The sequence below is a fragment of the Ascaphus truei genome, chromosome 3 (genome assembly GCF_040206685.1).
Source record: "Ascaphus truei isolate aAscTru1 chromosome 3, aAscTru1.hap1, whole genome shotgun sequence".
In the NCBI taxonomy this organism is placed as follows: domain Eukaryota; kingdom Metazoa; phylum Chordata; class Amphibia; order Anura; family Ascaphidae; genus Ascaphus; species Ascaphus truei.
The window spans coordinates 334,740,066-334,764,635 of NC_134485.1; the positions used below are offsets into that span (position 1 = coordinate 334,740,066).

The 24,570-nt window shown below is 49.0% G+C and overlaps 1 protein-coding gene across 1 annotated transcript in view; it reads left to right on the plus strand.

Annotated features, from left to right (window-relative positions):
- Nucleotides 1–16,501, plus strand: part of LOC142489928 (solute carrier family 26 member 10-like) — a 111,504-nt gene extending 95,003 nt beyond the window's left edge. Inside the window, 3 exon segments of the mRNA XM_075591567.1 lie at nt 8,087–8,141; nt 10,138–10,244; nt 14,999–16,501. Coding sequence (XP_075447682.1) covers nt 8,087–8,141; nt 10,138–10,244; nt 14,999–15,037 — 201 coding nt within the window. The 3' untranslated portion in view covers nt 15,038–16,501.
- The last annotated feature ends 8,069 nt before the right edge of the window (nt 16,502–24,570 follow it).

Here is a 24,570-nt window from a genome sequence, read left to right on the forward strand (position 1 = left end):
CACACCAGCAGGAACGAGAGGCCTCTGGTTGCCACCGCAGCTCTCGCCAGCTACTGCCTCTTCTTCCCACGCCGGGCTCAGCTAAGCCCAGTTAAAGTAATAGGAAACCAGGAAAATTCATTGGGATCAAACACCCGACAGAATGAAGTTATTAAATAAAGCAACTTTATTTCCCCGGAGTCAACAGGCACAGCACAAATACATGATAAAGAGCTTACCCTCACCAATCGAGCTAGGTGCTGAGTGCCACTTTGGTAGGTTTACCCAAGAGTGCAGGTTCCGGTCTCTCAAGACCTTAAGACCTTAAGGATGCTATTTGGAGAAACTCAAGTTCAAATCTCCCGCACGGATCAGCACCGAGCCTCATTCTGGGGTATCTGCGGCAAAGCCCCGGAGCACATCACATAGTTAATTTACACGTTAACTCCAAAAACAACTGTGCTCAGATCGGCTACCCTTTACATAGTTTCCCCATCTCCTTAGAAAAGCACCGGTTCCCATAGCTGGACGGATATCTCCCACTCCCTTCCCTGTCTGGGAAGGACAAAGGCTCCACTCTTTGAGCCAACACCTCCTGGACCCGAGTACCTCCCATCCCCACCCTCACACCACATTGTCCCCAGTACTGCACCTCGGAATGGAACATTTGGTCACACCCGTCTCACTGTGACCAACTCCCTGCCAGTGTTTAGCCGCAGGGGGACCTTCCGTCACAGCCCCTCTGCCACCGACCGCTTCGACTAGCAGGCATTTTAGGGTAAGGGGTTAGTTGTGTGGTTAAGTTTAGGGGTTTTAGTGGTTAGGGTAGGGGGTTAATTTAAGAGGTTGTTGTCCCTAGACATTGTTTTTCTGACCCTGTATCAACTTCATAGAATTAAAATGGTAGATAAATACACAAATAAACACAACACCTGTTTTTTCAAGACTTTTTGCCAATATGAAACTTCAATTAAATGTGTCTGTTTTCCTCTTCGGCTGATTACCAGAGACTGGTTCCCATACATAGCATTCAGTATGAGGAATAGTATTTTTTATAAATTGCATTAATTTTTATTATAGGCTAAAGCTGGTAAAATTCCGGGCATTATTGAAATCTCTGCTCCCTGATTGGATAATGCCCGAAATTTAAACCAATCAGTAATGGCCCGGAATTTTTGGCACCCTCCCAAGTTTTTCAGCCAATCCGCTTTCAGTTCTCATTCACAAAGAGTTAGATCAGCTCTCAGACAGGGTAGGTGATTGGACAGGAGCTGCAGCAAGGCACTGACACCTCCCACACCCTGCCTGCAGAGAGCTCTGCACAGGCGAGTCAGGGGAAAGGTTTGTGTGTCATATGTTTTGGGGGTGTGAAGGGGGTCGGCAGAGTGTTCTATTGGTGTGTGTCTTCTGTTGGTGTGTGTTTTATGGGTGCAGAGGGGGGATACAGTGTGTGTGTTTCCGTGTGTGTGGTTTGTGGGTGGTGGAGGGGTGCAGAGTGTTTTGTTGGTGTGTGTGTGTCTGCAGCATATGGGTTTACAGGGGGGCTGTAGTGGGTGTAGGGAGGGGGGGGACTGCTGTGTGTTTTTTGTGAATGCAGAGGTGGCAGTCTGTTTTGTTGGTTTGTGTGTGTCTGCAATGTGTGTTTTGTGGGTGCAGAGGGGGGGCTGCAGTGTGTGTCTTCAGTGTGTGTTTGTGGGTGGAGGAGGAATACAGAGGGTTTTGTGTGTCTGCAGTTTGTGGGTTTACAGGGGGCTGCAGTGGGTGTATAGGGGGGCTGCTGGTGTGTGTTTCGTGGATGTAGAGTGGGCAGCAGTCTGTTTTGTTGGTGTGTGTCTGCAGTGTGTTTTGTGGGTGAAGATTGAGGCTGCAGTGTGTGCCAATGGGTGTAGAGGGTGGAGGAGGGCTGCAGAGTGTGTTTTGGTGTGTGTGTGTGTGTCTCTGCAGTTTTGTGGGTTTACAGGGGGCTGCAGTGTGTTTGTGGGTGTAGAGGAGGGGGGGATGTAGAGTGTGTTTGTGTATAAAGAGGGGGGGGGTGTTGCAGAGTATGTTTGTGTGTGTAACCCTGTTACTCCCACCCTCTGGGAGATCTTGCGCTGGCTACAGGTGTCTGTGGTGCTGGTTACCTGTGAGGGTCCAGGAGAGCTGAGTGTCCACTATGTGGGGGGGAATAGGACAGGCTTCAGGGTGATCCTTTGGTTCGTTCCATGGTGACAGCGCCTCCAGACACAGCAGGCTACGGGAAGGCTGCAGGCAGTCCCTACCATGTCAGTTCTTTCTCTCCAATACCTTTGGTTAATAGACCGCAACTTAGCCAGGGGTATATAAATTAGGTCTTTATTTAATGCAGCCACTGCATGATGGTATTACAGGGTTTCATCTTTGTGGAGAAGGGTTTCAGGCCTTTGGATGGTGCTGGCCAGTAGTTAATGGTTGAGGCCTTGTGCCATGCACAGATCTTGCTCTCTCAGCCCCAGAAGGGGGCAGAGCTCCTCTCTCTTCCCTGGGGGAAGGACGACTGACTCACACTATAATTTGGAAAGCCTCCTCCCTGCTGGAAAAGGAGAGGGCACTGGGTCTGCACCATGATTGGCTGCAACACAGACAAAATGTCACCACCTCTCCTGCCACTCAGGGAGACTGTGTGAGGGGGGAGGTAAACGGGTGGGTAAACCCCACAGGATAGCCTGTCACAGCCTATAGCTCCTAGGACTTACGTGACAGGCGGGGCAGAAAGATAGCTGGTCCAGCCAGGGCTATATGTGTATGGAGAGGGGCGGGGGCAGTAGTGTGTTTGTGTGTACATACACACAGCCCCCCTCTATATACACAATTTGCTTTTAATAAACTTGCAGTAAAAGCTAAATAATGGAGACAATCATGCAGATAAAAATCAATATGACAACAAATGTGTCTATCTTTTTTATGAAAAATGTAAAAAAATAAAATTAAAATAAACCTACATTTAGCCTATAATAGTAATAATCTCCCCAGAACAGGGCATTACTGGCCAATAATGCCCTGGCTGGGATAAAGTCCCTCGGGTTTGCCTCAGGCCTTCAACTCTTCCAGCCAGGGCATTATTGGCCAGTAATGCCCTGATCTTCAGGGATTATTACTTAATTATAAGCTAAAGCTGTTAAATTCCGGGCATTGTTGAAATTCCTGCTCTCTGATTGGATAATGCCCAGAATTTTAATAATCAGTAATGGGCTGGAATTTTTGGCACCCTCCCAAGTTTTTCAGCCAATCAGCTTTCAGTTCTCATTCACAAAGAGATAGATCAGCTCTCAGACAGGGGAGGTGATTGGACAGGAGGCAGCAGCAAGGCACTGACTCCTCCCCCACCCTGCCTGCAGAGAGCTCCGCAAAGGAGAGTGAGGGGAAAGGTTTGTGTGTGTGTGTGTGTGTGTTTTGTGGGTGTAAAGGGGGCCAGCAGAGTGTTTTATTGGTGTGTGTGTCTTCTGTTGGTGTGTTTTGTGGATGTAGAGGAGGCAGCAGAGTCTGGATATTGGTGTGTGTCTGCTGTGTGGGTGTAAAGGGGGGCTGCAGTTTGTGTTTTGTGGGTGAAGGAGGGGTGCACAGTGTTTTGTTGGTGTGCGCGTCTGAAGTGTGTGTGTGTTTTGTGGGTGGAGGAGGGGTTGAGAGTGTTTTGTGTGCGTCTGCAGTGTGTGGGTTTACAGGGGGGCTGCAGTGGGTGTGAGGAGGGGGCTGCTGGTGTGTCTTTTGTGGATGTAAAGGTGGCAGAGTCTGTTTTGTTGGTTTGTGTTTGTGTGTCGGTAGTGTGTGTTTTGTGAGTGCAGAGGGGGGGCTGCAGTGTGTGCCTTCAGTGTGTGTTTTGTAGGTGGAGGAGGGTGCAGAGTGTTTTGTGTGTGTGTGTCTGCCGTGTGTGGGTTTACAGGGGGTTGCAGTGGGTTTAGAGGGGGCAGCAGCCTGTTTTGTTGGTGTGTGTGTCTGCAGTGTGTTTTGTGGGTGTAGAGGGGGGCTGCAGTGTGTGTGTGTCAGTGGGTGTAGAGGGTGGAGGAGGGCTGCAGTATGTTTTTTGGTGTGTGTGTGTCTGAAGTTGTGTGGGGTTACAGGGGGCTGCAGTGTGTGCTTGTGGGTGTAGAGGGGGGCTGCTTCATAGTGTTGTGTGGGGCTGCTTCGTGTGTTGTGTGTGTTTTGTGAGTATAGAGGGTGGAGGAGGGTTGCAGTGTGTTTTTTGGGTGTAGAGGAGGGGAACTGCAGAGTGTGTTTGTGTATATAGAGGGGGGATGCAGAGTGTGTTTGTATGTATAGAGGGGGGGCTCCAGTGTGTGTGTACAGGGCCGCCAACAGCGGGGGGAGAAAGGGTGCTGGCGTCTCAGGCCCCGTGGGTGAAGGGGGCCCGGCGGCCGGACCTCCTGCGCGACCGTGCAACAGTTAATTAGATAAATTTAAAAAAAAGTTTTTAAAAAATGGCGGCAATTCCCCCGTGGTCCCGGCACGCATGCGCAGGTCCCGGCGCGCATGCGTAGGACCCACTCCCACCGCTCCCAACGTGGGACGGAGGGGGAAGTACCAGCTCCTCCTGCGCGGCCTCCCCCCCCCCCGCTCCCAACGCTTCCCCCCGTGGCCAGCTTCCTGCGCTCCCCCCGCGGCCAGATTCCCACGCTCCTCCCGAGCCCACCTCCCGTGGCCCCCCTCCCCCCCCCGAGCCCACCTCCCGTGCCCCCCCCCAGAGCCCACCTCCCGCGCCCCCCCCCCGAGCCCACCTCCCGCACCCCCAAGCCCACCTCCCCTCCCAGGCAGCTCCCGCGGGGATATCAGGGGGCAGGAGGGGAAAGAGTCCGGCGGCAAGCTGCACCCACCCGGTCAAGGTAAGTCACTGTCACCCACTGTCACTGTTACCCACTGTCACTGTCACCCACCCAGTCACTGTCTCACCGTCACCCAGTCACCGTCACCCAGTCACTCTCACCCACCTAGTCACTGTTACCCAGTCACTGTCACCCACCCACCCAGTCACTGTCATCCAACACCCACCCAGTCACCGTCACCCAGTCACTGTCACCCACCTAGTCACTGTTACCCAGTCACTGTCACCCACCCACCCAGTCACTGTCATCCACCCACCCAGTCACTGTCATCCACCCACCCAGTCACTGTCATTCACCCACCCACCCACAGTCAACATTGACCCACCCACTGTCATTCACCCACCCACTGTCATTCACCCACCCACCCACTGTCATTCCCCCACCTACCGTCATTCACCCACCCACCCACAGTCAACATTGACCCACCCACTGTCATTCACCCACCCACTGTCATTCACCCACCCACAGTCAACATTGACCCACCCACTGTCATTCACCCACCCACCCACTGTCATTCACCCACTCACCGTCATTCACCCACCCACCCACCCACAGTCAACATTGACCCACCCACTGTCATTCACCCACTCACCCACTGTCATTCACCCACTCACCGTCATTCACCCACCGTCATTCACCCACCCACCCACTGTCATTCACCCACCCACTGTCATTCACCCACCCACCCACTGTCATTCACCCACCCTCCCACCGTCATTCACCCACCCTCCCACCGTCATTCACCCACCCACCCACTGTCATTCACCCACCCACCCACTGTCATTCACCCACCCACCGTCATTCACCCACCCACAGTCAACATTGACCCACCCACTGTCATTCACCCACCCACTGTCATTCACCCACCCACTGTAATTCACCCACCCACCCACCGTCATTCCCCCACCCACCCACAGTCAACAATGACCCACCCACTGTCATTCACCCACCCACTGTCATTCACCCACCCACCGTCATTCACCCACCCACCGTCATTCACCCACCCACCCACCATCATTCACCCACCCACCGTAATTCACCCATCCACCCACCGTCATTCACCAACCCACCCACCGTCATTCACCAACCGTCATTCACCAACCCATCATCATTCTCCCACCGTCAATCACCCACCCACCATAATTCAACCATCATTCACCTACCCACCGTCATTCACCCACCCACCCACCCACTGTCCTTCACCCACCCACCCCCACTGTCATTCACCCACACACCCACCCACTGTCATTCTCCCACCTCCTGTGCCCCCCCCCCGAGCCCACCGCCCGTGCCCCCCCCCCCCCGAGCCCACCTCCCGCACCCCCAAGCCCACCTCCCCTCCCAGGCAGCTCCCGCTGGGATATCAGGGGGCAGGAGGGGAAAGAGTCCGGCGGCAAGCTGCACCCACCCGGTCAAGGTAAGTCACTGTCACCCACTGTCACTGTCACCCAGTCACTGTCACCCACCCAGTCACTGTCTCACCGTCACCCAGTCACTGTCACCCAGTCACTGTCACCCACCTAGTCACTGTTACCCAGTCACTGTCACCCACCCACCCAGTCACTGTCAAAGTCACTATCATCCACCCACCCAGTCACTGTCATTCACCCACTCACCGTCATTCACCCACCCACCCACAGTCAACATTGACCCACCCACTGTCATTCACCCACCACCCACCCACTGTCATTCCCCCACCCACCGTCATTCACCCACCCACCCACAGTCAACATTGACCCACCCACTGTCATTCACCCACCCACTGTCATTCACCCACCCACAGTCAACATTGACCCACCCACTGTCATTCACCCACCCACTGTCATTCACCCACCCACCCACTGTCATTCACCCACCCACCCACTGTCATTCACCCACCCACCCACTGTCATTCACCCACTCACCATCATTCACCCACCTACCCACAGTCAACATTGACCCACCCACTGTCATTCACCCACTCACCCATTGTCATTCACCCACTCACCGTCATTCACCCACCGTCATTCACCCACCCACCCACTGTCATTCACCCAACCACTGTCATTCACCCACCCACTGTCATTCACCCACCCTCCCACCGTCATTCACCCACCCACCCACTGTCATTCACCCACCCACCCACTGTCATTCACCCACCCACCGTCATTCACCCACCCACAGTCAACATTGACCCACCCACTGTCATTCACCCACCCACCCATTGTCATTCACCCACCCACCATCATTCACCCACCGTCATTCCCCCACCCACCCACAGTCAACATTGACCCACCCACTGTCATTCACCCACCCACCGTCATTCACCCACAGTCATTCACCCACCCACCGTCATTCACCCACTCACCCACCGTAATTCACCCATCCACCCACTGTCATTCACCAACCCACCCACCGTCATTCACCAACCCATCGTCATTCTCCCACCGTCAATCACCCACCCACCATCATTCAACCATCATTCACCCACCATCATTCACCCACCCACCTACCCACCATAATTCAACCATCATTCACCCACCCACCGTCATTCACCCACCCACCCCCACTGTCATTCACCCACCCACCCACCCACTGTCATTCAGCACCCACCCACCCACTGTTATTCACCCACCCACCGTCATTCACCCACCCACCCACTGTTATTCACCCACCCACTGTCATTCACTCACCCACCCACCATCATTCACCCACCCACCGATATTCACCCACCCACCGTCATTCACCCACCCACTCAGCCACCCATCCACTCAGCCACCCATCCACCCAGGCAGGCAGTCACATGTCTTTTGTTGAAAATATAAAAATAAATAGGTTGCATTGTAATGTTTTTTTTCTGTATCACAATAAGAAAACAGTTAAGTAAAAGTTGCGCGCTAAAAGATATTTTTCCGTGGTAGGTGCGCTATGGGTTCGGGGGTGGGACCCTGCTCCTTTCATTTGTCCCGGGCCCCATGATTTCTGTTGGCGGCCCTGTGTGTGTATATAGAGGGGAGCTGTGTGTATGTACAATTTCCTTTTAATAAACTACAGTAGCAGTGAAAGCAAAAGAATGTAGAGAATCATGCTGATAATAATCAATATGACTACAAAAGTGTGTATCTTTTTTATGAAAAAAAAAAACTACATTTAGCCTATAATAGTAAGAATCCCCTCAGAACAGGGCATTACCGGCCAATAATGCCCTGTTCTTCTGGGATTATTACTTAAATAAATAACTTAATTAACTATTTAGGCCTCAGCATCATGATCTTTGCTCTTTTGTGTTCCAGATGTGCATTGAGTGTCAGAAGGCTGGTATACATTTACTCCTCGCTGGGTGTAATGGTGAGTTAGAAGTTTACAAACACACGCAGCCCCTGTAAGGTCAGAACCCAAATCCACCACATCACATATATGTGTGTCAAAAGGAGGATTACTGGGATTGTGACCTCGTGTATAGAACAAAAGGCAAAAATCCCCAGTGCTACATGCAACTTGACAAGTTATAGTTAAATATTTATCTGTTTATCTTCTCATAAGCAAGGGTCATTTAGTTCAAGTCTTTGGCCAAAGTATTTTAAGCCTACAGCCATATCAGGGTATGGCCCATCTGTAGTTATACGTTTTCTTCACTGCTTGCTGTATTTTATTAAGGGAGGTGAATTCATATTGGACCAGGTGTGGCAGAGAAGTGAAAGGGTTAACAAAACACAGAACCCCAGCAAGCTCTTTTTGGGAACCCCTGAGCCCCCACAATATATATATATATATATATATATATATATATATATATATATATGTATATATGTGTCAAAAAGGAGTGCTATTGAGCGTGGCATATGTATACAACAGACAACAGAGAAGCCCAATGCTGCATCCAACATGACAGAAATACACAGTAAAATACTTATATATTCTCTTGAAAAGGGGTCATTTAGTTTAACCCTTTGGCCAAAGCGTTGTAAGCTTGCGAGCCACGACAAGGCAGACACCCGTTCGCAAGGCCTAACACTACAAGATAAAATACTCATATACCTATATTAGGATTACAATTCTCATTTACCTCTATTAGGAGGGAGAAAGACCACAGTGGGTCTATATCCAGCAGAATGAGGGACTTGCAAACTAGGGAAGTGGGGAGGGGTGGGCTTAAAACCTGGGAAGGAGGAGCCACTAACCTCCAACAGCTGAAGCAGCTGAGAATGGGTTAACAAAACATAGAACCCCAGCAAGCTCTTTTTGGGAACCCCTGAGCCCCCACAATATATATATATGTATATGTGTCAAAATGGAGTGCTATTGAGCGTGGCATATGTATACAACAGACGACAGAGAAGCCCAATGCTACATCCAACATGACAGAAATACACAGTAAAATACTTATATATTCTCTTGAAATAGGGTCATTTAGTTTAACCCTTTGGCCAAAGCGTTGTAAGCTGTGTATTTCTATCTGTCGTATGTTGTAGAGAAGTGAAAGGGACACTTTTGTGGCATAATATAATACATAATTGGAACAAAATATAATCTTTAGAAACATCAGGATACTTAATAAAGGCTCATTTCATAACGATGTTAGCCTTATCATTGTCCCACCAATAATGATGTTGCAGGATGTAAATTTTTCATCCTGAAAATGCTGGGACCAAAAGCAAATACGTATTAATTAAATAATGGGAGTCTTAGAGATAGTTGTGATGTAGGCGATTCCACCATCCATACTATTAACTGAACAAAAAAAATTGGGGTCACGGTAAATTGCTATTTTATTTAATCATATTGATTACCTTAATGTCTTAGGGGAGCAGAAAAACTACTAGATTTATGAAAAAAATAGTAAGCAATGGGACTTTTTGCTTTGCTGTATTTGGTGTAATTGGTTTGTTCCAGTTTGACCCCAGTTTTTCAGGTGAGAGACTGTCACATAATCCCCTTGGTTTATTTTCCTGCCTTTATGAGCAAGGATGTTTTAAAATCCAGTTAATGCCAAATGTGAATAATTTTACATATTCTGTAAAGCTTTATTCTTCAAGCGGACTATCTAATTGTATAATTAAATCAATGTTTAGTGCCTTAGCTTGGTTAGAGAATATATTCGTTGATTTCACATCTCATGGAAAACCAAAGATCTAAGCCCTGCCTTTAATATAACAGAGAATTTGAAAATGACTGGACCGTATTTTAGGTTTAATTAACAATTCCAATTAACATATTCCACTGTGCCACTGTTTAATCTTTATATGTGTTAAAAAAAAAGTACATTGTGTTACTTCCAATGGCTATACTGCTGCCTTTCTGCTTAGTTTAACTGCAATTGTATTTTTGTGTGTTCCCTTTGTAGACAATGTGCTTAGGACACTGGTATGCAGTGGGATCATGGATCATCTAAGTGAACAGCAAGTGTTTGTTACTGTGCATGATGCAGCGTGCTATGCGGAGCAAAATATGGTAAATAGTCCAGATCATGTTACAAGATAGATCGATAAGGGAGTAAATCCCTAATTGAGTGCTCTAAAATCCTCCTGGTGAGCCGTGCAGTCTCAATATATACTTTATTAAGTGAGCAGGGTTCCCAACCCCATACAAATGTATAAAAAAGCTGTGTGTGCTGTGCACGCGCATAGTAAGTGAAACTTCTTTGACTTTTGTCACAGAAATTGTATTTGTATTGGTGATGTTTTAATTAAAAATCAAAATACAATTTCATTGACAAAACGCAAATAAATTTGACTTAGAACATGCGTACACATCCCTTGTATTTGCACTAAGCGTGAATTCCTCGTGTGTGTGTGTGTGTGTGTGTGCGTGACTGTGTGTGTGTGCGTGTGACTGTGTGTGTGTGCGTGTGACTGTGTGACTGTGTGTGTGTGCGTGTGACTGTGTGTGTGTGCGTGTGACTGTGTGTGTGTGCGTGTGACTGTGTGTGTGTGCGTGTGACTGTGCGTGTGACTGTGCGTGTTACTGTGTGACTGTGTGTGACTGTGCGCATGACAGTGCGTGTGCGCGTGACAGTGCACGGTGCACGTGACAGTGCGTGTGCGCGCGACTGACTGTGTGCGCGACTGACTGTGTGTGCGACTGACTGTGTGTGTGTGTGCGTGTGACTGTGTGTGTGTGCGTGTGTGCGTGACCATGTGCGTGTGTGTGACCGTGTGCGTGCGTGTGACCGTGTGACGTATGCGCAGCCCCCCTGCACCTCACACATCCCCCTAACCTATTCACAGTCAGTGTGTGTGTGTATGTGTCAGTCAGTGTGTGTGTGTGTGTGTGTGTGTGTGTGTGTCAGTCAGTGTGTGTGTATGTGTCAGTGTGTGTGCATGTGTGTCAGTCAGTGTGTGTGTATGTGTGTGTGTATGTGTGTCAGTCAGTGTGTGTGTATGTGTGTCAGTCAGTGTGTGTGTGTGTGTGTGTGTATATATATGTATGTGTGTGTTTCTGTCACTGTATGTGTGTCTCTCTTTCTGTGTCCTGCCCCCTCTCTCCTGACTCCCCCCCCTCAAAGGCAGGCAGAGCTGCGGACCCGCGGCGGCTCTGCCTGAGTCTCTCCTCACACCCCCCCCCCCCCTCACAGACAGGCAGAGCTGCGGACCCGCGGCGGCTCTGCCTGAGACTCTCCTCCCCCCCCCCCCCCTCACAGACAGGCAGAGCTGCGGACCCGCGGCGGCTCTGCCTGAGACTCTCCTCCCCCCCCTCACAGACAGGCAGAGCTGCGGATCCGCGGCGGCTCTGCCTGAGTCTCTCCTCCCCCCCCCCCCTCACAGACAGGCAGAGCTGCGGACCCGCGGCGGCTCTGCCTGAGTCTCTCCTCCCCCCCCCCCCCTCACAGACAGGCAGAGCTGCGGACCCGTGGCGGCTCTGCCTGAGTCTCTCCTCACACCCCCCCCCCCCCCTCACAGACAGGCAGAGCTGCGGACCCGCGGCGGCTCTGCCTGAGTCTCTCCTCCCCCCCCCCCTCACAGACAGGCAGAGCTGCGGACCCGCGGCAGCTCTGCCTGAGTCTCTCCTCCCCCCTCCCACCCCCCCCCCCCTCACAGACAGGCAAAGCTGCGGACTCGCGGCGGCTCTGCCTGAGTCTCTCCTCCCCCCCCCCCCCCCTCACAGACAGGCAGAGCTGCGGACCCGCGGCGGCTCTGCCTGAGTCTCTCCTCCCCCTCACCCCCCGGCGAGACGCGGCCGCACCGGGCACCGGGCAGATAACTTAATAAAGCCCCCCCCCCCTCCGGAAGTGCTGCGTGGGCAGAGGCAGTGTCGGCGGGGAAGGAGGGGCAGCGCGTCATCGTCAGCGGGAGCTGGCTTCGAGGGGAGCGCTGCAGCGATCCCCTTCTGATGGTGCTGTGGGGAACGCAGCTCACTCTACCCCCCCCCCCCCCGTTCCATGCCTCGGCCGGGGGAGGTCAGCAGGGAGTGGCGGCAATTAAATTTTGAGGGCTGCCGCCGCATGTCAGCGGGTTGGGGGAGCAGAGCTCGTTAGGAGCTGCGGCGGCGGTTACCCTCCATGATCCCTGGGCTCCTCTCCTCCTCCGACCCCGGCGGCGCTCAGTCAGCGGGACGCAGGAAAGCGGAGGTAGGGAGGAGAGAGGCTGCGCGGCATGGCAGCGGCCGTTAGGAGCGGCGGCTATCGCCGCCGCATATGTCACGGGGTGTGGGGGGTGTGGGGGGTGTGGGGCTGGGGGGGGGGGGGGTGATTAGGAGCGGCGCCGGCGGCTATCGCCGCCGCATCTGATTTGTGGAGCGGGTGTGATGTCAGTGTTGGGGTCGGGCTGAGCCAGAACACAGCCTGGCCTCAACTGCCAGCACTGACGTCACATCCGTTTCATTTCTGTCTCCACAATTCTTTTTTGCCCCATCACGAATGAGGTGCCACTAAGGAAGTTTCACTTCAATAAGTGTTCAGTGATTGATTCCCAGCATTTGTATAGTCACAATAGAAGCAAAGCAATGCATGCCAACACAGGGTAAAGCCTTCTAACCTGACCGGTGAACTTGTTGCTTCACCCGGCGGTCCCTCTCTGGGCGGGCTTCACGATCCCCCGTGGCTTCACGTGAAAGGGAGTAAAATTACTCACAATGCTGCTTGGGCTCCGGTAAGCTGAATTGGAGAGAAGGGTCACCTCTGCTCAATCGCGTGTGTCCGTCCCGGCGGTAGTATCCAAAATGAAAGTATTGGGACTATGAGCACTGCAAAAAGGGTCAGGCTGGAAGCAAGGTGCAATACGAAAAAACTTTATTACGGCATATGAGCCAAGATTAAAAAGACATAAAGAAAAATCCTCTGACGCGTTTCGTCCCTAGGGACTTTATCAAAGAGTGATTTTTTGGCAGCCAGACCTTGCTATTTATAGCCCTATTTCACCGCGCGCAGGTGAATGGTGCCTCCCTACAGGCTAAGTCATCGCAACAGCTGATGAAAACTAAATGTTAATTAAGGCTTTACTTTCACGCCCCTGCACGCTATGTATTGACTATGAAAATCCAAATATCCTAAGACAGATCATGGGCTTTAAACCTCCAGGTTGATAGACATATACAGTATATAATTGTTTCTTAGGTAAGGATACAACTTAACAGTATGGCCCTAAAACCAACACAAATAACATTAAAGGGTACACAAACGGAAGGTCTGGCTACCATGGCAAACCGATACAAGGAGGATACAAGTTAAAAATAGAAAAAATACATAAACAACCACAAGAAATTGCACACCCTACAGTATAAACTTACTTAAAAATGCATGAGAGTATCTTAAATTATATCAGAACCATCACAGTTGTGATGGGTCTATATATAGTCATAACTCCCCTCAGATTGACGTCCTCTCATACAGAGGAAAACTATATGACACAGGTGGTAAGCAATCATAAAGAAATACAACCTCAACTTCTATTCAAACATACATATAAATATACTCAGACGTACCAGACTTACAGATAAAAAAGCCGGGTGAAGCAACAAGTTCACCGGTCAGGTTAGAAGGCTTTACCCTGTGTTGGCATGCTATATATATTGCAACAACACTTCTATTAAATCCTATGGAAATGCTGTTATATTGTGTCATACTGTCATGTTGGTATTATCTGAAGAAACAATGTCATTGCTACATCTGTATAGAAGAAGTCATTTTGCATACACTTTTAGACAGGCATATTAATTAATCTCCCTAATTAATTCACACTGGTGGTCATTACTTAAATGGATGACTAAGGTCCAAAGATGGACCTTGAGTTTACTTTATCTGGTCCCCAAAGGAGGTTCCAGGTGTAGTTTCCAGCTCTGTGGGTAGGAACACAACAGGTACAACAACTATCTTAACCCTCAATAAAAAGCACCCCCTCAAATCCTCTATCTTTCTACTCCTTCCTGCTGCTGGGGATATCTCTCCTAATCCTGAACCCAGAAATAAATACACCTGCTCTCACCCACGTCTCCCTGCCATCTCCTCCCATGCAAATGGTGTTACCCTTCTGATTTAATCCTGACCAACCTTAAAACATGTCCCACAAATCAAGCATCCCAATAGCCTGCACTCATGGCTATTGTTCCACACCCACAGTCACTCCTACCACCCATTGTAGCCAAGCACTGCCATTTACAGCACTTATTCCCTCACCTGCTGTAAGCTTCCCATCATACCTCTTAGATTGTAAGCTCCTTGGGGCAGGGATTTCCTTTCCTATTGTCTGAATTTGCTGCGCTTAATGTATTATAATTCCCTGTACTGCATTCTTTGTGAAGCACTGAGTACACTTTTGGTGCTATATAAATAAAGACATCCATACAATACAGAAGAGATGAGGCCAGTCACATCTGACGACTCCTTAAATGAGTTGGGAGTAAGAAACATGTCATTTCAATACCTAGCATTCTCTGCGACAGATTCATTAAGCTCCTATAAAGGGTATCACACCCTGACCCGTTATTAATTGGCAATCAAGTCAATGCTGTATTGGGCAGGTCCACTGATAGAGGGGAGAGCCGAGACATGCTTCCCATACCATGCAAAGAAGACAACCTTTCTCCACCGATCTCTTCCTCCCTCACACAATGGACCCAAACAACGACCGCCACCCTCTCCCCCCAGGGTACAGGTCAGAGGACCACTGATTGGGGTGTGATATCATGTATTATAGCTTGATGAATCCCCCAGCATCTGTGTTTTCTCTCCATGTATTTTGCTGTCTTCTGAAATAGTTTTTCATAAACAGGACACCTTTGCTATGACGAGCTCCACGGTGTGGGTGTAACAAGCAAGTCAGTTGTTTCTGGATGCGAGGTGAAGTAAGAGCCGTGAGAATTTCGTCTCTGAACCAGGAGTCAGACTGTGCCGTGTAGAACAGAGCTTCTGCTTTTAACCTGTGGGTGTCAACGGGTTTAGGATCTCCTCACTGTGAAATCAGAAGAAACTGCTGAGGAATATAATGGAAACGTGTTACGGTTACAGGACAATCACTGAGATATCCCTTATTTTTATTAAGGCAGAAGCAAAAGATTACACACTGTTATGAGCAGCATGGATGTGTAGAGCAGCACATGAATGTGACTCATTAGAGAACTACATGTATATAGCCTGCTCTTGCCATTCTTGCTCGTTCTACAGAAATATGGCTTTGGCAGGCATGTCTGTGCATGTTGTGTATGTCTGAGAGACTTGTTCTTTTGCTGCTCACTCTGTACCTGATATAGGTGTGTGTGTGTGTGTGTGTGTGTGTGTGTGTGTGTGTGTGTGTGTGTGTCATTTTGGTAGTAAAGAGCCTTCAACATATAACTTGTCCATGTAAGAGTTATTTGCATACTTACCCTATACTGCCAAACATCAAGGGGAAAGTGGTGGAATACTGGAGCAAAACAATCTGCAGCAGATGTATCAAAAAAGAATCCTTTTAATTTAAATGGGACTTTTTTATTTGATGCCTATAGTGCAGATTTGCCTTGATACATACCATAAAATATGGCCCATTATACTCATTCAGAGAATGAATGGAAGTTTTGCCATGCTGTGACAGCGTATGTCTAAACCCAGAACACTTCCACTGTTCTGGATGTACCTTTTCAATGTGTAACACCTCTTCGCCCGGCCAACAGAAGAGGGGTCAAACCAAAGTGTCCCAATATCTGTCCGGTGTTGTGTTAAAGTGCAGATGATGCTCAGTTGCTCTTATTAAAAAGTTGCTCTTATCACCTTGTCTCTCAGGGTGCTAGCATCTGTGCAGGCTGGTGTGGTAAGCAAATGAATGGAGGGCGCCAGGAACTTTTCTTAAGCATTATTATTAATATTATTAATAGAAACAGTCCAACACATCATCTTTAGAATGCTCTGGCAGCATTCCCAAAGAGGCAACATTCTTTACTGTGTTATCCACATTCCAGGGCAAAACAACAACAGACGATGATGATTCCTCACCACTGAGATCCATGGGCAGGGTGCCATCTCACCCAAGCATTCACCCTATCACTTGGGACAGAACAGGAGAGATTCTTTACTCCAAGCCTTAACTAGGACCCTAGTCTGAAATACCCATATTCCTGTATTGTGGGTGAAACACACATCAGGGCCATATACTGGGACCCTATTTCATTAGTTCTGGGGGACACAGGTCTCCCAGCGGGGTGCCTGCACTTCTATGACTCCTACATTAGTAAGGAGCCTATATTCAAGGGCACTTCCCTATCTATCAAAACAACAAAAGGGCTTCTACCCCATCAATACTTAACTATGTTCCGGTGAGACCACCTCTGGTACCTTCTGGGATCTGAAGGTGGAGCTCTAGGTCCCTCCTCTTAATAACCCAACTCTGTCTCTGAGCAGAAAATGGGCAGATTTTGGCCGATGCTGAGTCACACTGAACCATGTGACCATTCCAGCATATTCTAGAATACAGGGAGTAAGCAGATCCCTGCCTAGCTACTTTGCAACAATATAACAAAATGTGGTATTACTAGGAATTAACTCCTTAAATCCCTTTTAACCCCTTAAACTAATTTGGAATCGCACAGGGGTGCTACATATGTATGCATTGAGAGTTTAGCTGCATGCTTTGCGTGTACATTCTCTGTGATTTGGGGTAGATTGTATTAGTAGGTTTTATGCACTTATCTGTTATAGTGTTGCTGTGCTGCTGCTAAGGTAAACATTACTAGCAGACAAAACTAAAGGGAATGCACTAATTCAGAGCAAAATGTTTAGCACATCATGAGTGAAAACAAAATTGTACAATGCTTATATTTAAAACTCAATTGTAAAAGCTGAAATCAGGTTACATTTCCACCATGTGAGTGCGTAATGCTAAAGACCACAACAGCGAGATGGGTGAATGAGTGAATAGCCAGATATTCGTGGGGGGACCCCTGAATATAAACTTGATAGGAGACAGGTACTGGGTTGCAAATCCTGGATAATAAGCTCACTAATAATTGACGCTGATGTAAACAGTGAAACCAGGAAAGATAAGCATAATCACACCCTAGGATGTACCAACAGTCTTAATAAAGTCCTGAGCAGGAAAACATGTAGCGGTTAACTCACTCTGAGTGCTGCAACGTCCATGCGATCCACAGGTAAGGGGTCCCCAGGTGTGCTTCCGTCCGAAGGGTAAACTGATAGAAAGGAAGAGAACTGGCAGAGCGCTACTGTATATCCAGAAAAAAGTAGAGAGGAGGGTGCGTATCCCATCAAAAAAATATTTATTGGTCATGGAAAAAAGGGCAAAGGAGAGCCCCAGCAACGTTTCACGCTTCTCAGAGCGCTTTCTCAAGGTATATATATCACAACTTTATTAACACATATATATATATATATATATATATATATATATATATATATATATATATATATATATATATATATATATATATATATATATATATATATATATATATATATATATATATATATATATATATATATATATGTACAAGATAACATAAGCAACCAATACTCACAGCCCAAGTGTGGTCCGCCCTCTCTAATTGCTAATGATCTCCTGATGTGTGCATATCTCTTGTATCTGTGCACAGGGCTGACGATGACTAGCCCCGCCCCTGGCTACCAATCCGGAGGCATATGAGGTCTAACAACCTCCAGTGGTACGCGCTTGCGCAGTGACCTACTAAGGGAAAAGACCTCTATGTCAATGGAGGCCGCGGGACGCGTGGGAGGTGCGTCCTCATAATGCCCTAAGTGCGCACGTCACTGGGGCTCCGAGAGCGCGCGCATCCACACTATCCAGGCAATGATCCCTCCACGCACCCGGAGCAGATAGAGTGAGCCGCGGACCATAGGAGGAGTGCGCTTGCGCAATACCAACCCAGACGCCAGGGGCTCACAGAATACCCCGAGAGCGGGGTGGGAGAGTGACAACGGGAGTGTAAGATCCTGCGCTACACGGAATTGGACCACAAAATGTGCTGTGAAAAAAACATAACACTATTAAAACTTAATACATTTGCACAGGCAATCAACCAGACTCCACCTGGCTGACTAGGACTGTTAGAAAATGCCTGACCTGAGAAACAGGAAATAGATTCCTTAGCTGACATAAGGAAAAGGAGGGCTGTGTTCTGGGAGCAAGACAAAAGGGGACCAGACCTCTATGCCTGGACCCTCAAGCAGACAACTACCCGGACACCACTCACCTGAAGGGCCACCTGCGTTAAGGTACCTCTGAGACATTTTGCGGTGATAAGTAGGTAAGGGGCTTAAGCCCCCAGCCTTTCAGAGGGACTGGGGAAATAAGTTAGCCCTTACACAGGGATAGGTGTTTATTGTTTTATGTATGGTTGTTTGCTGTATTGTTTAAAGGAACAGGCAATAAAGCCTCGTTTTAATTTCACCTTAAACACGATCTTCATTTTATACCTCTGCACACATCTCTTACAGGCAGCAAAAATGAAACAGGGTTGATACATTGTAAGAGCAAATATACAATTCGAAACTTTACTGGGAATCTTATTCTCAACAACATGGGGCTATAACTGGATGTGGACATGAGATCCGTGTCTGTAGGCGTAAGAACAGATTTTACGTGCCTATTTTAAGTTGCGTTTTGCAGCTTTTGTGATATAAGATTAACTGCCACAATTTGTTTGTCTTTTGCTCTGCCGCTATTATCACCATACCGGTTTAAAACAAGCTTGAGTCAGGGTTATAGAAGGACTTTGCTCCCCCTGATGTCTGCTGCATTGACGAGTTAACAACTATATTGTATGTCAGCTGTAAGTTTTATAATGCACTAGGAGGAATTACGCTAACACAGCATGTATAAGCAGGTCTATGTGTGTCCATATACGAGCTTTTAACTAGGAAGTTCTATTCAGTAATATCATGTGTGATACTCTATAGCAGGGGTGGGGAACCTTTTTTCTCCCAAGGGCCATCTTGATATTTGTAAAATCATTCGAGGGCCATACAAAATTATCAACTTAAAAATTAGCCTGCTATATTTGGTCAAACATTTAATGAACTCACCACTAATGTGATGGCTGGAACTGCTTCTCTTTGGGTGACTGACTCTTGGGTGGTGGGTGACTATGACTGACTGTGGGTTGTGTCTGTGTGCACGCACATGCGCGCACGCACACACACAGAAATCGGGCAGGGGGTAGGGAAATCAGACTCTCAGACCCACTCTCTCTCTCAGACCCTCAGACCCACTCTCTCTCTCAGACCCACTCTCACTCTCAGACCCACTCTCTCTCAGACCCACTCTCTCTCAGACCCACTCTCTCGCTCAGGCTCTCAGACCCACTCACAGACTCTCAGACCCACTCTCACTCTCAGACCCACTCTCACTCAGATGTCAGACCCACTCTCACTCAGACTCTCAGACCCACTCTCTCTCTCAGACCCTCAGACCCACTCTCTCTCTCAGACCCTCAGACCCACTCTCTCGCTCAGGCTCTCAGACCCACTCACAGACTCTCAGACCCACTCTCACTCTGACCCACTCTCACTCTCACTCTCAGACCCACTCTCACTCTCAGACCCACTCTCACTCTCAGACCCACTCTCTCACTCTCAGACCCACTCTCTCACTCTCAGACCCACTCTCTCACTCGCAGACCCACTCTCTCACTCTCAGACCCACTCTCTCACTCTCAGACCCACTCTCTCACTCTCAGACCCACTCTCTCACTCTCAGACCCACTCTCACTCAGATTGTCAGACCCACTCTCACTCAGACTGTCAGACCCACTCTCAGACTGTCAGACCCACTCTCAGACTGTCAGACCCACTCTCAGACTGTCAGACCCACTCTCAGACGGTCAGACCCACTCTCTCTCTCTCCCCCTCTCCCTCTCTCCCCCACTCTCTCTCTCTCTCCCCCACTCTCTCTCTCTCCCCCACTCCCTCTCTCTCCCCCACTCTCTCTCTCTCCCCCGCTCTCTCTCTCCCCCACTCTCTCTCCTCTCCCCCCCCCCACTCTCTCTCTCTCTCTCTCCCCCCCACTCTCTCTCTCCCCCACTCTCTCTCTCCCCCACTCTCTCTCTCTCCCCCACTCTCTCTCTCTCTCCCACTCTCTCTCTCCCCCACTCTCTCTCTCCCCCACTCCCCCCCTCTCTCTCCCCCACTCTCTCTCTCTCCCCCTCTCTCACACACTCTCTCTCTCTCCCACTCTCTCTCTCTCTCTCCCCCACTCTCTCTCTCCCCCTCTCTCTCTCTCCCCCACTCTCTCTCTCCCCCTCTCTCTCCCACTCTCTCTCTCCCCCACTCTCTCTCTCCCCCACTCACTCTCTCTCTCCCCCACACTCTCTCTCTCCCCCACACTCTCTCTCTCTCTCTCCCACACTCTCTCCCCCACTCTCTCTCTCTCTCCCCCACACTCTCTCTCTCTCCCCACACTCTCTCTCTCCCCCACACTCTCTCTCTCTCCCCCACACTCTCTCTCTCTCCCCCACTCTCTCTCTCTCCCCCACTCTCTCTCTCCCCCACGCTCTCTCTCTCTCTCTCACACACTCTCACTCTCTCTCAGACACACACTCTCACTCTCTCTCTCTCTCTGACACACTCTCTCTCTCTCAGACACACACTTTCACTCTCACTCTCTCTCAGACACACTCTCCCTCTCTCTCTCAGACACACACTCTCCCTCTCTCTCAGACACACACTCTCCCTCTCTCTCTCAGACACACACTCTCCCTCTCTCTCAGACACACACTCTCCCTCTCTCTCTCAGACACACACTCTCCCTCTCTCTCTCAGACACACACTCTCCCTCTCTCTCTCAGACACTCTCTCAGACACACACTCTCCCTCTCTCAGACACACTCTCCCTCTCTCAGACACACACCCGCTCAGACACACACTCGCTCAGACACACACTCTCTCTCTCAGACACACACACACACTCTCAGACGCACACACACACACACTCTCTCTGACACACACAGGGGGAGGGAAATCTGATTGGGGGGGGATCGGAGCAGGTGCCCTCCGCAACTGCTTCTCGGTGTGGGGAGGAGGACAGTGTAAGTGCGCAAGGGGGGGGGGGGAAATCTGAGCAGGGGGGATCGGAGCAGGTGCCCTCCTCCGCAACTGCTACCCGGTGTGGGGAGGAGGGCCGTGTAAGTGCACGGGGGAGGGGCGGAGCAGGGGGAGATAGGAGCAGGTACCCTCCACAACTGCTGCCCGGTGTGGGGAGGAGGAGGAGAGGCGGTAGTGAGGTGTCTCTCCCACTGCAGACTCCTCTTATACCCTCTCCCCCCAGCGCGCTGCTTACCCGCGCCGCCCTGGTGATACTCAGGTCCTTAATCACCTCAGGCGGCTGCTGCCACACACAGACAGTGACACACAAACACAGTGACCGTGACATAGACAGTGACACACACACACACAGAGACAGTGACACACACAGAGACAGTGACACACACAGAGACAGTGACACACACACACAGTGAGAGTGAAACACACACACACACAGTGAGAGTGACACACACACACAGTGAGAGTGACACACACACATACACACACAGTGAGAGTGACACACACACACACACACACAGTGAGAGAGACACACACACACACACACACACACACAGTGAGAGTGACACACACACACAGTGAGAGTGACACACACACACACACACACAGTGAGAGTGACACACACACACACACCCAGTGAGAGACACACACAGTGAGAGTGACACACACACACACACACACACACACACACACACACACACACACACACACACACAGTGAGAGTGACACACACACACACACACACACACACAGTGAGAGTGACACACACACACACACAGTGAGAGTGACACACACACACACAGTGAGAGTGACACACACACACACACACACACACACACACAGTGAGAGTGACACACACACACACACACACACACACACACACACACACACACACACACAGTGAGAGTGACACACACACACACACACACAGTGACATTGACACACACACACAATAAGCCCACCTCTGCAAACACACACAATAATAAGGCCTATCCCCCCTTGGGGTGGGTAAGGTGCCTGGGAGGGGATATAAGGGGGCATGTGGGTTACCTGGGGCCCGTGGATGGGCTGCTGGAGCAGCATGGCCAGTGCAGCTGAGAGACTGGCAGGCCCGCGGAGCCTAAAGGGAGAGACAGAGGGGCGGAGCCTAAGGAGCCGGCATTACTGGAGGAAAGAAGGGAAGAGAGCAGTGCTGAGGGAAGAGGCGGTCCAAAAAAAAAAATCTTGGCAAGTGACAGCACGGGCAGCCAATCAGGAGAGGAGGAGTTTTAAAAAAAGTTTTTTTTTTTTAAACCATCCTTGCAGGCTTGCTTCCCGGGGGCCGGACCAAATGACTTTGCGGGCCTTATACGGCCCGCGGGCCGGACGTTCCCCACCCCTGCTCTATAGCTTATAAACTGTTTATCAACTATGTGTAGTAATGGTAATATTAATATTAGTTTGAAATCCCAGCAAGAGAGAGAAATATATACTCTGTAAAAAAAATTTTTTTATCGCTATAATATGAGGCTATAATTTGATACGGACAGGAGATCCGTGCCTCTAGGCGTTAATACACATTGTTTGATGTGTTTAGTGTAAGCAGAGGTAGCAGCTTTAATATACGGAATATCTGACCAGCTGCAATAATTTTCCTTTTGTTGCCATCACTATCACTCTATCAGTTAGGGGCATAGGAGATTATTGTCCCTGATTTGAAAAGATGGATCATGTATAAGCTACTATGAGGATTAATTAAATTTTAAGTAATGCATGATATTGGACTATGATTATTACCTGCTAGTGATTAGATCTAACAGTCAGCTTGTTAGATATAGAACCATATGTAACATGGATAGTCTATTCTACCTCTCTTTCCCCCCTGTCACATAAGCCCTAAGCAGTCTAGGCTGTGACAAGCCATCCTGTGGGCTTGTGACCACCCTCATGCTCATCTCTGAGAGACTGAAGTGTGGTGGTGACTCATGGCCTGTGTATAGCCTGTATGTATGCCATGTATAAGCTACTATGAGGATTAATTAGATCTTAAGTAATGCATGATATTGGACTATGATTGTTACCTGCCACAACATGGTACTTGTGCTAGTGATTGTTAGCTTGTTAGATATAGAACCATATTTACAGGTCATTAATATAGACCTGGTCTACGTGTGACGGAGCTCATCTCAAATCAGGAAGCGGACCCGCAGGGCTGAGGTAGGGATACAAATAAACCGACCACAACCCAGGGACAGAGTCCTGTAAGAGAATCCGCAGTTGGTATGAAAGCAGGGGTCAGGGCTGGCGGCAGAGTTGCAAAGTCCAGGGGACAGGCAAAGGTCACGGCTGGCAGAACAGGTGCCAAGTCGAGGAGGCAAGTGGAGGTCTGGGCAGGTGGAAGGCAGCGAGGTCGGGGTCACGGTTGATGTCAGCAACAGGAATTCAAAACATGCAAGAGAGTAAGGCGTAACTGCAAAGACCGACAGGAGCTGCAAACACACAGAACTTTGCTCGGCGACTCCCTATGGTAACTGCAGCCTTATAAACAGGCTGCCAGTACCCAAAATGGCCACAGAGTGCAGAAAGGGCAGGAGAACAGAAAACCTGGACTGTAGTGAAAAACCGGCACGGATCAAGCAGAAGCCTTACACTACGAGGCTGCCACAATTAATGGTATAAACGGATCAAGCGGTTAATGGTGATTACACAGCTGCCAATATCTGGGCTGTGTATACGCCTCATTGGTGTTTGTGACCTCACATCTAGGATCATCTAGATTGTGGATACGCCTTATGTGTGTTTTTTATTGGTTTTTGTAAATCATTTTTGTATCTGTTGTCCTACTGACTTATCTCTAGTAAGGGACTTAGTGCTCCATGTTTATCATTAACCTGGGGTTTTAGAATAAATGTTTTGATAAGAGTCTTTACACAGGCCTATATTAGTAGGTTGAAACATTACCAACAGGTCAATCTTTCTATAAACTCTTCTCAGTCTTTCAATATACTGTATCCAGTAGGGGCAATAAAATAATATAGTTTAATACTGCTTTATTTTGGTGTGTTTATGAGTAGTGTGTTGTCTATTGGGATTGGTCATAGACTAATTTTTGCCAATCCTGTTTCCACCATTTTAAAATACTACAAATAAAAGTTTAAAAAATATATATAATTAAGACATTATTCATCACAGTGAGTGCATTCTATAGAGACCTTTTTTCTTTTTGTTAAATTTTTAATATTTACGTCAAGTTGAAATTTGCGGACGATTTTGACACACTTTCAATTTCTCTTTGTACTCCAAGCGCATTCCATTTCTGTT